Genomic DNA, 13,318 nt, shown 5'->3' on the forward strand with positions numbered 1-13,318 from the left:
GGGACCCTAGGGCCTCCAAAAGGCTTGGGCCGGCCCTGACAGTGATACATAGTGAGAGACCTCGTTTTCCCCCGAAACGCGCTGAATTGGAGCGAAGAATGCGTCACGAAGTGAATGGATAAATTGCTTTGCTATTAAAGGGGTGCATACTACTGCTTTTCTGTCGGAAAACAAACTATCGATCGGTTTTGGCGACAGCACCGACCCCACTGGGCTTTGGATAAAGCAGACAAGAACAACAACTAATCCCAGAACGAGCACAACCAGGCTATAGCTGCCACCGGCAGGGAACCAAGGATATAAACCGAGATTTAAAACATCGAAATGGCAGCACGAACTGGATTAAATGAAAGGGGGTAAAGGGGTTTTAGAGAATAGCGAATGTTTTCTTGTTATGTTCGTTAATTTGAGCTTTTGTTTTCTGTGGAAATGGGAGCTTTGACCAGCAGACAGAACGCAGGAGTGGAAGAGGTCGATATACCGTCCACCTCGGTGTACCGCTATCCACCAAAATCTGGTAGGTGCCTGTTCCCCATAGACGACAGTAGCCTAACAGGAGCGATCCCACTCAACCCACAGCATATTCCAGGACAGCCTATATCTGCCTTCTCGGTTTGGGAAAAAATACATAGGGATATGTTATTAGGATATTATAAGGCCTATTTATTAATATTCAGATAATTATAGGCCTATGACTTATTTGTATGATCTATTATTTAAATATAATGATGAATCACAGTCATTACATCAGAGGACAAGTTGTCCGATACCCCGTATGCCCTGCATCCTGTCCGCAACTATAGGCCTCAGTGCTAGGGTGGCTAAATGTGGATGTTTACCAGACATCGAGTGCCAATCATATAATTGTCATGTTTGAAACACATGGAAAAACACGAGGCCTATGTGATGTTGGTCGGTCAGTATCAGCCTGACCACCAGCCTCCCAGCAGAATGACGCTGAAAAGCATTATACCACATTCATTTTTTACAATTCCAATTAAAATAGGAAAAAGGAGCAAACTGAAGATTGCAGTGTGCAGGGGTGTACTGCTGCTGCAGCGCACACAAGCGTCGCTCAGACACCTCTCACTATGGTGCTCCATTAGGTCTAGATCAAAGCTGAATCAATGTCTGTAAAGTCACATAATGTTTTATTTGTATTCTACATAACACAACCGAATAGAATAGCATAGTACAATGTTACTGTTGAACCAAAAACACCACCTAATTTCTTTTGAGATTTAGGTTGATTACTTGAGTGAAAAAAAATATGCGCCAAAATGTAAAGCTGCAATATGTAACTTTTTGAGTGACCCGACCAAATTCACATTAGAATGTGTTATATACATATCATTCGCATTGAAGCAAATCTTAGAAGCGGTAGATTTGTTTCATGTGCACTATTTTTATGCTTCTCGTTCTTAAATTTTTGCATCTTTTACTTTTAGTTGTGTACACCAGCTTCAAACAGCTGAAAATATAATATTTTTGGTTACGTAAAATATATTTCACAGCGGTTGAGATGGTACAATGATTCAGACGGGGACGGGGGGTGCAACTCAATATGAAGAAGGTGTTCTTAATGTTTTGTACAGTCAGTTGATAAAAACAAACGTACTATTGTGCCCCTCAGTGACTTGCTAAGAGGGGGAATTGCCTCAATGAAATCGCAGGATTTCATAGCATACATTTCAACAGCACAAGGTAAATGGACTGTACTGGAGCGCTCAATTGTCTCCCAATGAGTCTTTCGCTCCAGACGGCTTTCTTCCGCACATGAAACTAGATCTGCTCATTCAGCTACAGATGGCGCTAAAGCAAAAAACGAATTGTAATGAACTTGTAAATAAATCATCATAACAGTTATGTGAGTCTGGGACCTGATAAACTGGACATCTACATCCAACAAGAGTTGAATGACAGAGGGATACACAAGCTAGAACCTTCTCATCGCTGATCTGGTAGGACAAAAAAGCATGACTGTGGCTGGCCAATTTTATTGTTTCTACCATGCCATGGTGTTCATCATGTTCTATTGTAGGTGACATGGCGACGTGTTGTGTGGGTTAAAACAGCATAAAATCGGGTGTAATCACAAAGCATGATCAAATTAATTAGCGAGCTGCAGTAATTTTGAGAAACATTGAGAGGTAGTTTTGTACATTTTCTGGGTGAAATGAACTAGTTATCTACCTTTGATAAGCAGCAATTTCAAGTCTATCTAAACTAATATCGTTCTAACTCGGAAATATGAAGTTATTCCAGAATGAAAGTGAACTGGCTAGCGCATCATGCTTTGTGACATTGTGTTAGCTATTCCCAGTAAGATAATGTGTTTTCATTTATTGCATCTGCATGCGTTCATGAGCTGGCTGCTCTTTCTAAATGGTAAATAGTATGTTCTAATCTGTTCAAAACAGTGGCAGCATGTGCAGAAATGGTCATTCGGTTTATGACATCCAAAAGTGAAATATGAGTATTCATGCTGCTGTTCAAATGCACAGATTGCTTTATACATCTTCTAAAAGAAACTACTGGTAGTTTGAAAACTTGGCATCATATTTCTGTCCTAATGCTTTCTTGACAACTCCATCCACCATGGGTATTCAGCCAATCAGCGCCTGCCACTGGTTAGGCCTACACTGTAGGCTGAGATCATTCAAGAATATCTAAATGCATATTCCCACGAAACTGATGGAGATCAAATGATTGGCTAACCCTAATTTGGTGTTTGAGGGAATTAAAAATAAAAATAAATAATTGAGACAATGTGTGTGGGCGTAGGCAGACGTTGCATTTGGAGAATGTATTATATGCATATTTTCAAAAATATGTGGTTAAGATATTTCTGATCTAAGATCAGTGGTTAGAGGCAATGTCTTCTCAACCTATTCCCCGGAACCAGGGTTGGAACACCTTGACCTAGCTCAATGAGCTCCTGTAACTGTCCTCTGTTCATGTAAAAGGGGAGAAACAGAATTGGGCTTCTGTGTATATGAGGAGGTGGAATCTTTAGGATCAGGTTTGCTCAATTCCTCTTCCTGTTCCCCACAGGAAGTTACTTTGCCAGCCACTTCATCATGGGCGGGGAGAAGTTTGACTCCACCCACCCCGAGGGATACCTGTTCGGAGAGAACACCGACCTCAACTTTCTGGGAACCAGACCAGTGGTGGTACGGATCGTCACAGTACACTACACTACACAGGACTCTACACAGTACCGTACAGTACAATACACTACACTACATTACACTGCACTACACTACACAGTACACTGCAGTACTCTACAGTACACTATAGTACAGTACACGACACTACACTACACTACACTAGCTTCTAAGTCTCCAGCTACAATACTGTCTGTCTAATTATGGGCCCTATGGGCCCTGTTTAAAAGTATTGCACAATATAGAGAATAGGGTACCATTTGGGCGTTAGGTTTTGTTCCAAATACCTCCGATCGCAATTCTCATCATCTCTGCTGTATGGACATGGGGAATACCATAGAATTCTGTGACTGGGGGTGTGGTATGGAGCGATTTCAGTGACAACAGGAATTGTATTTGAATTTAATCATTTTGAATTTGTACTAGGAAATTGAATTTAAATGTCATGTTTTTAAATTTTTAATGTACAAATTTAATCATTGAATTTGTAAATTGAACTTGTATTTCATGAATTGAAGTGGAATTGAATGAATATTGCATTCATTTAAAAATTATATATAAATTCAATTGAATATTCATATTCCATTTATATATATTTATATAGGCCTGTTCAATTTCATTATGGTAGATATTGCATTAATTGTCTGTGTATTAAGTTTACAAACTATAATTTCAAGTTTATCAGAGTTTCATACATTCAACTTCTCAGATGGATTCAGATTCAGTTTTCAAATTCAGTTCTTTAAATTCAGGTTCAAGACCAGAGACAACACCTGGTACTTTACCAGCCAGGAAAGGTAGAGAACAGCACATAGAATCAAACGTTTCCTTTGGTAAACAGAAACTGATGGCGGTTTCTGAAGCCAATGTGGCATGTTGAATAAATGCTCTTCCAATGAATTTGGCTCTAGCATTTGAAATGTTTTGGATATGAACTACTATGACCCCATTCCTGAAAGCTAAGACTCTCCGGAACATGGACATGCCTTCTGTTTCCCTCTATGATGATGGCAGGATGCGTTAGAAGAGAGTTTCACACAAAAACTAAATTTGACCCCCATTATAATATAGTTTAAATGCCCTGTCATAGCCCTTCTAATGATAGCCTTTCCACTCCCTATTTAACTTTGATCTGGGTTTGAACTAGGTCTCCTGTATCTCACAAGATTGTGTTAGTACACTTAGCTAAAGCCGATAGGGAGGGATACATTCAGGAAGTTCATGTAAAGGACGGCATGCAGCTTGCTTAACAAGTACCGCTTCCCCCTTATTCAGCTCATATATAGACTCGAACTAAGGACTTCTTCCTCGAAAACACCCTCCTGAAGCATTCCAACTCATCCTACTATTAAAAAAGGCTTTCTTCAATTGCGCAAGGGGCGACACTTCAGGCTGAGGAGTGAGTTTCACGGATCCCCATCTGCTACACTAATGCAAGTCTTCAAGCCTTGCCTAAGACCTGAAAACGTGTTAGTTTGTGTTACACAGTCTAGTTTTAAGCAGGGGAGGACATGGACATGTAGGCTGGTCCATTTTTAGCCCAGTGGGCCTGTCTAACTTATAGTTTTTCGCGCAAAATTTAAATTATCTGGCTAATAATGGGGTTCTCAAGGAAAAGAATGGGCCAGTGTGGGGGCCTGGAGGAAAATAGCCGGTATGGGGGCCTCAAGGTAAAGAATGGGCCGGAATGGGCTGATTTATTGTAGATATTAAAAGGTTAATATGTGACTGACTGGCTTAAGAATGTGTTAGCCTTTTGAGCTAAAACCCTAAACATTGGTCCTTTGACTTCGTTTTGTCACGCCCTGATCTGTTTCACCTGTCCTTGTGATTGTCTCCACCCCCTCCAGGTGTCGCTTATTTTCCCCAGTGTATTTATCCCTGTGTTTCCTGTTCCTCTGTGCCAGTTCGTCTTGTATGTTTCTAAGTCAACCAGCGGTTTTCCCGTTCTCCTGCTTTTTGCAGTCTCCTTTTTCTAGTCCTACCGGTTTTGACCCTTGCCTGATACTGGACTTTGTACCTGCCTGCCTGACCATTCTGCCTGCCTTGACCACAAGCCTGTCTGCCACTCTGTACCTCTGGGACTCTGATATGGTTTTTGCCTGTCCACGACCATTCTTTTGCCTACCCCTTTGGATTAATAAACATTGTAAGACTCCAACCATCTGCCTCATGTGTCTGCATTTGGGTCTCGCCTTGTTAGGTTTGGTCTCTTCAAGGAGGAGGTAAAAGGGGGGAGAAGTGTAACAGGTAGTTCGGTAACCACATTCATGTGATGAGTAACTTGTCTGAAAAGACCTGAAAAGTTGCATTATCTGGTGCACAGGAGACCTGGGTTAGACCCTCATTAGCCAAACTAACACGTCTACATGTCTCAGCCAAGGTTGCTCATCTCATAGCCTTGCGAGCGGCCTAATCCCCCGAGCTTACATGAATGGTTCACTACACGTGATAATCAGTCTGGTATTTACGAGACTACTCATCACATGGACGGATCACCAAACCACCTCTGTTGCACTCCATTAAATGGGGTGCACAGATCCTTCTGCTTCTGTCTACCACTGTAAGTGTTGTTGTGCAGTAGGCCTGATTTAGAACCCAGTCAGTTATATTGGTGCCGTGATCTCTGAGTGGGAGGTCAAAGGGGGGTGAATTGTAACCGAGGGGGTTCGATGAACCTTGCTGGAGTTTTGAAGACTTCTGTTAGCTTCCTGAACTAATCCATATGGGCTAACATAGTGGACTGACAGTCTTGTGACATGCAGAAGACCTGGTTCGAACCCAGCCAGTCGCAAGATTAAATAGGGAGTGGAAAGGCTATCCATAGAAGGGCTATGACAGGGCCGTTCAACTATATTCTTATGAGGGGAACAGAAAGCACATCCATGCTCCAGAGGATCTTAGCTTTCAGGAGTGGGGTCATAATAGCTTACAGCCAAAGCAGTTCAAACGCTCTCTCTTTCTTTCTTTCTCTCTCTCTCTCTCTCTCTCTCTCTCTCTCTCTGTCATATCCTGCTATATAAGTCATACGCCCTCTCTAAGCAGATGGCAATGCAGAACCACATCTCCCTACCCCACTCAGTACATTTCTCTCATCTGTCAATGAGTTGTTAACTGTGATCTGCAGCATAGGTCTAGTCTCCCTGCACTAGATATGTATAGCCTATATTATGTGTGCCCGTGTGTGTGGCTGGACCTCGACAGCTATAAACACTCAGGCCTAATATATTGGCGATTTAACAGCAGTTGACTGCTGTAATAAAGTCATATTCAGACTGCAAAGAGAGAGGGAAGGGAGTGTTTATGTGAGTGTGTGCATGAATGCGTGTGTCTTCCCTGTACTGAAAAACAGCCTTGTCGTTCCTACTCTACAGATCCCATAGCAGAATTTTCCTGGTGTGTGTGTGTTTTAATGTATGGCACAGTATTCAGTATAATAACACATCTGGGCCCATCAGGAGCCTTTCCTGTAAACCACACACACACACACACACACACACACACACACACACACACACACACACACACACACACACACACACACACACACACACACACACACACACACACACACACACACACACACACACACACACACACACACACACACACACACACACACACACCTCCCCTTAGTCCCAGAAGAGGGGTGTGGAGGTATCTAACCACATCTCCATTCCTACTAGACGGCATGTTCAATAGGGTTTCAAAGGTTCTTCTATACACATTTTTACAGTGCATTCAGTCATTTAGCAGACTCTTATCCAAAATGACTTAAGTGCACAGTAAGTGTATTATTCTAAAACAGGTACAGTATAACAACCACAGATCCAGATCACCGCACTTTAAAATCTTTTTTTTTAATAGCCCGGTATCAGGAAGATCAGTGCCAGTAAGAATAAAGAATAATGTCAATTAAATAGTTAAGCGTCTGACATAAAAAACATTTTTAGACCCACTCAACTTTCTTCTTACACAGAGTCAGCAACAAAAACATGGTTTGTGCAAAGATTGTGCAAAGTACAGTAAAACAATTGTGGAAAGAAAAGATATCTAATGTTTTAAGTGGGTATGCAGATAGGGTGTGCAGATAGTGTGCAAGCTTTCCAGCACCAACACACCTGATTCAACTGATCAAGGGCTTGGGGATTAGTAAATCAGATCATGTGACCCTTTTGTTGTTGTTGATATGGTTGTTGATGTGCCCTTTTGTGTTTGGTTCCTTTACAGTTCCCCTATGCAGCCCCGCCACCTCAGGAGCCAGTGAAGACGCTACGAAGCCTTATAAACATCCGTAAGGATACGCTGAGGCTTGTACGGTGAGTATCTCTCACAAAACACACAATTGATTTGTAATTTATAGCCCTTTTACTATTATTATTTCAGTTATGCTTAGTCTGTGTTTTATTGCACTAGTCCAACATCTCCACTTATCCCCCCAGAACCAAGTCGAGTAGCTGGCCGGAGGCTTTCGCAAGCTTTGTTCTGGGTCCTGTGATTACTCCCTTTACTCTTACTGTGCTAATTGTAACGGTGTGTAGATGATGCTAGCTGTGTTTCGGTGTGGTATGGCAGGTGTATTGACGGCCTGAAGCTGCCAGGGGAGGAAGTGGCAGGGAAAAGCAAAGCCTGTTACAACATAGAGTTCACCTTCGATGCTGACACACAGGTGGCCATCACCATCTACTATCAAGCTATAGAGGAGTTCCACAACGGAGTGCCAATGTAAGTCTCTGTGTGTGTGTGTGCATGCTTGTGTGTTTATCTTTCTGCACTCTGAGAAAAAAAGGCTTCCAAAGGGGTTCTTCCTCTGTCCCCATAGGAGAACCCTTTTTAGATCCAGGTAGAACCATTTTGGGTAACATGTAGAATGGGTTATACTTGGAACCCAAAAGTGTTCTACCTGGAACCATAAGCGTTCTACCTGCATCCAAAAAGGGTTCTTCAAAGGGTTATTTGATGGGGACAGCTGAAGAACACTTTAAGGTTCTAGATATCATCTTCTTTTTCTAAGAGTGTGTATCTCCTATAGTTACCTTCCCCAGGACAGCTCTCTCCAGTCAGAAATGGTGCACTTTAAGAGAGGAGTCTGTCAGCAGTTCTGTCTGCCCTCGCACTCCGTCAACCTGTCAGAGTGGGCCGATGAGGAGGTATGGGCTGTGTGTGTGTGAGCGTGTGAGTGTGTTTATTCATATTAGTAGGAAGTATGTGTGTGTGTGTGTTTCAGTGTATAACCTATCTTTATCTCCCTATTTTCTCTCTCTTCCTCCACCCTCTCTCTCTCCCTCTCTCTCTCTCTCCCTCCGTCTTAAAAGTTGCTGTTTGACATGGATAAGGATGTGTTTCCCATGGTCATTCAAGCGACAGTAGACGAGGGGGGAGATCACATGGGTCACTCCCATGTCCTCCTGGCCACCTTTGAAAAAGTAAGGAGCTTGGAGTCGGATGTGTGTTCAATTCATTTAAAGTTTGTCTATCATGTTTTGAGATGCAGTTGACTCTGGATTTAAAAGCATCCCACTGGGCATAAACTGGTTGAATGAATGTTGTTTCCACATCATTTCAACACATACAGTGCCTTGCGAAAGTATTCGGCCCCCTTGAACTTTGCGACCTTTTGCCACATTTCAGGCTTCAAACATAAAGATATAAAACTGTATTTTTTTGTGAAGAATCAACAAGTGGGACACAATCATGAAGTGGAACGACATTTATTGGATATTTCAAACTTTTTTAACAAATCAAAAACTGAAAAAATTGGGCGTGCAAAATTATTCAGCCCCCTTAAGTTAATACTTTGTAGCGCCACCTTTTGCTGCAAGTCGCAGCTGTAAGTCGCTTGGGGTATGTCTCTATCAGTTTTGCACATCGAGAGACTGAACATTTTTCCCATTCCTCCTTGCAAAACAGCTCGAGCTCAGTGAGGTTGGATGGAGAGCATTTGTGAACAGCAGTTTTCGGTTCTTTCCACAGATTCTCGATTGGATTCAGGTCTGGACTTTGACTTGGCCATTCTAACACCTGGATATGTTTATTTTTGAACCATTCCATTGTAGATTTTGCTTTATGTTTTGGATCATTGTCTTGTTGGAAGACAAATCTCCGTCCCAGTCTCAGGTCTTTTGCAGACTCCATCAGGTTTTCTTCCAGAATGGTCCTGTATTTGGCTCCATCAATCTTCCCATCAATTTTAACCATCTTCCCTGTCCCTGCTGAAGAAAAGCAGGCCCAAACCATGATGCTGCCACCACCATGTTTGACAGTGGGGATGGTGTGTTCAGGGTGATGTGCTGTGTTGCTTTTACGCCAAACATAACGTTTTGCATTGTTGCCAAAAAGTTCAATTTTGGTTTCATCTGATCAGAGCACCTTCTTCCACATGTTTGGTGTGTCTCCCAGGTGGCTTGTGGCAAACTTTAAACAACACTTTTTATGGATATCTTTAAGAAATGGCTTTCTTCTTGCCACTCTTCCATAAAGGCCAGATTTGTGCAATATACGACTGATTGTTGTCCTATGGACAGAGTCTCCCACCTCAGCTGTAGATCTCTGCAGTTCATCCAGAGTGATCATGGGCCTCTTGGCTGCATCTCTGATCAGTCTTCTCCTTGTATGAGCTGAAAGTTTAGAGGGACGGCCAGGTCTTGGTAGATTTGCAGTGGTCTGATACTCCTTCCATTTCAATATTATCGCTTGCACAGTGCTCCTTGGGATGTTTAAAGCTTGGGAAATCTTTTTGTATCCAAATCCGGCTTTAAACTTCTTCACAACAGTATCTCGGACCTGCCTGGTGTGTTCCTTGTTCTTCATGATGCTCTCTGCGCTTTTAACGGACCTCTGAGACTATCACAGTGCAGGTGCATTTATACGGAGACTTGATTACACACAGGTGGATTGTATTTATCATCATTAGTCATTTAGGTCAACATTGGATCATTCAGAGATCCTCACTGAACTTCTGGAGAGAGTTTGCTGCACTGAAAGTGAAGGGGCTGAATAATTTTGCACGCCCAATTTTTCAGTTTTTGATTTGTTAAAAAAGTTTGAAATATCCAATAAATGTCGTTCCACTTCATGATTGTGTCCCACTTGTTGTTGATTCTTCACAAAAAAATACAGTTTTATATCTTTATGTTTGAAGCCTGAAATGTGGCAAAAGGTCGCAAAGTTCAAGAGGGCCGAATACTGTAAATAAATAAACTGAGTGGTGTCATCAACGTAAAGGAATTTGGGGAATGTTTGTCTTTTTTTCATTCAACTTTTAAAACCCAGTGACGTGGTTAAATTTTATGTTGATTTCACGTTGAATTCATGTTGGTTGACAACCCAATAAAATGTCAATCAAAACTAGACGTTGAACTGATGTCTTTGTCCAGTGGGACTGGATTGGTTTAAGCATTGGCTAAGTATCTACTGTTTGTTCCACAGCACATGGACGGAAGCTACTGTGTCAAACCTCTGAAGCAGAAACAAGTGGTGAGTTTGTTTCCACCAAGTTCTCCTCTTCTCTCTCTCTCCTCCTGCTCTCATCTCATCTCACTCTGAACTGTACCTTACCATCCCTTTTTCCTGCCTTGCTTACCTCTCTTTCCCCTCTCTCTTCCAATCTCTCGCTCCCCCTTTCACTATCATTCCTGGTATGTTTTATACTGAAATCTTCTCTCTTATCCCCAACATGTTTCCTGTCCTCTCCAGGTAGATGGAGTGAGTTACCTTCTTCAGGAGATCTATGGCATCGAGAACAAGTACAACAGCCAAGAATCAAAGGTACACAGCTGAGAATTTGGTTGTTTAGGGACTACACTGTAAAGAGGTTCCTGTGAATTTGACAGTAGCTTACAGGCAGCTCAGTGGCAAGTAAAATGATGTGTGTCATATTACAGTTCACCTACTGTAATATAAATAGGATATCAAAGCACAGTACAATACTGTAAAATTGACCTTATCTTACTGTAAAAAAAAGAAGTACATCGGAATAAATGAATGAATGAACGGAGGGGAGGAGTTTGCTTTTCACAGTATTTTACTGTAATTACAAGGGATTGGTGCAAGCAGGTTGGCTGCTAGGTGAAGTGTTTACACATTACAGCAGGTTTATTCATGAATATTTGGTGTTTATATCACTTGCACTTCTAGAGGCATTCACAAAGGCTTCCAAACTGGTAGTGACTACAGGGCAAAACAGACCAAAAGGACATGGCAAAATGCTCAACCATTTAAGGTTTAAGACTTGTTGCCACTCCAATTTTCCCCTATACCAGTGGTTCCTAAACTATGGGGCATGCCTCCTAGGAGGGGCGAGGGGGCGGCAGGGGGATTCGGGGGTGCATCATACTCATGAGTAGTGCATCATCAGTTTTCCTCTTATCATGTCGGTCATTGCGTACCTTAGAGAGCTATTTATAACTTGTCAGAAATGTTCCGATCAACTAGCCCATGTCAGCTAACGTTTTTTAGCTAGTTTTTGTAGGCCATAGATTTTGTAGTAATGTTCCTGTCACTCAAATATCACATGAATACACATTAGACATGGCAAAATGTATAGCATTATAAGAAAATTTGCTTTAAAACAGCAAAAATAAGCATTTAACCCTTTATTCCCGCCAGCAAGAGGGATGTGAACAACTTGAGTCAAGAACAGTGCTTGTGCCCATAGAAATAGACTTTGCACACACCAGCACAGGGGGGTGGGATGTTCCCCAGTGCTGGAAGGGGGGGCCTAAGTGAAAAGGTTTGGGAACCCATGCCCTTCTTCTTCTTCTCATTACCACCACCAACAGGACAGGTGTATAAATTCATTAAACTTTATGACACAAAATAAGGAAAAAACGTACCCTGCCATCATTAAAAACCACCACCCTAATTTAATTATATCTGGTCCTACACCAGACCAACAGCCTGGGAGGACAGGACACCACCACTCAACAAACCCTGTAACTCTTCCCCCTACAACATTAGATGGGGCATTATAACCACATAGGAGTTCAATTCGAACTGCATTCTCTCTCACGGGTGCAATAAATATAGCCTCTTTACAAGGTGCCCCTCAAAATATGTTAATGAGCCAGAAACTATATCATGTATCCACTAGTGGTCAAACGATTTTTGTCATTCCAAAGATATGGTACAGTACTGTCTTCTGTGGGGTAGAATTAGAGTACCAATCGAAATACAGCAATTCCACAAAATCTTCCCACAATGCACCATAATTTACAGTATGCTGTACTAAAACGTTTCAGAGTATTTTACTGTTGATTATACCCAAAATTACCGTATAATTTACAGTTTTACGTTACAGTGTAGTGATCACAATGCTTTTTGTTAAAAACTTTCCAAATCACTCTCTGTAGAATTGGTTAGAGTATTCATAAATTGCATGTTTTGTCACAATATTGTTTTGAACATTTGTTTTGTACTGATGCCCGACTGAGCATTCTACTCAATACATTGTCAATTAGCGCTGAAGAAGATTTCATCAAAAGTGCATTACAGTGGCTTTGAAATACAATGACATTCAAAGGAAGGCAAATAACTAGTAGGAAACCCCTTTGTCATCATTTTGATGTCTCCAGATTGACTTTATATGCAGTATAACATTAGCTAGCTTGCTAAGATTGAGCTGAGGCCACCGGATTTTAGCTAGCTAACGTTAGCATTGCTAGCTATTTTTGACAAACTTTGCTAGCTAATGACATTTCCATCTGGCTATTTTATGACATGATAATGCTGGCAAAGTTGTTTCCTATGAATATGCAAAGGAATTTAATTATTTTTACAATATTGCTTGCTCAAGCTACCATACTGCTTTGTGAATGTAAATTATGTATTGATTGATTTATGTATTGATTGAATGATTGACTATGTTGGCCCCAGGTTGTGGATGATGAGATCAGTGATAACAGTGCGGAGTGTGTGGTGTGTCTGTCGGATGTCCGCGACACACTCATCCTGCCCTGCAGACACCTGTGTCTCTGCAATGCCTGCGCAGACACACTCCGCTACCAGGCCAACTGCTGCCCCATCTGCAGACTGCGTGAGTTTATGTCTATGATGCTACATAAGACCTTTGTAAGCCATATGTTGGCATTCCTAATACCTTCATAGCAATAGTTTTTAGATGCTTAGGACCTTCATAGCAATACCTACAGTAA

At 41.7% G+C, this 13,318-nt stretch overlaps 1 protein-coding gene across 4 annotated transcripts in view; it reads left to right on the plus strand.

The window, feature by feature from the left end:
- Positions 1-13,318, plus strand: part of rnf157 (ring finger protein 157) — a 37,761-nt gene continuing 24,443 nt past the window's right edge. For all 4 annotated transcript variants that reach the window (XM_024431071.2, XM_024431081.2, XM_024431090.2 and 1 more), the window contains exons 1-9: positions 1-517; positions 3,055-3,173; positions 7,398-7,486; positions 7,743-7,892; positions 8,200-8,317; positions 8,483-8,593; positions 10,596-10,643; positions 10,863-10,934; positions 13,041-13,200. In XM_024431071.2, the coding sequence (XP_024286839.1) occupies positions 430-517; positions 3,055-3,173; positions 7,398-7,486; positions 7,743-7,892; positions 8,200-8,317; positions 8,483-8,593; positions 10,596-10,643; positions 10,863-10,934; positions 13,041-13,200 (955 nt within the window). In that variant the 5' untranslated portion in view covers positions 1-429. The remainder of the gene's footprint in view (positions 518-3,054; positions 3,174-7,397; positions 7,487-7,742; positions 7,893-8,199; positions 8,318-8,482; positions 8,594-10,595; positions 10,644-10,862; positions 10,935-13,040; positions 13,201-13,318) is intronic.

This window comes from Oncorhynchus tshawytscha, linkage group LG01, assembly GCF_018296145.1.
Source record: "Oncorhynchus tshawytscha isolate Ot180627B linkage group LG01, Otsh_v2.0, whole genome shotgun sequence".
Classification (NCBI taxonomy): domain Eukaryota; kingdom Metazoa; phylum Chordata; class Actinopteri; order Salmoniformes; family Salmonidae; genus Oncorhynchus; species Oncorhynchus tshawytscha.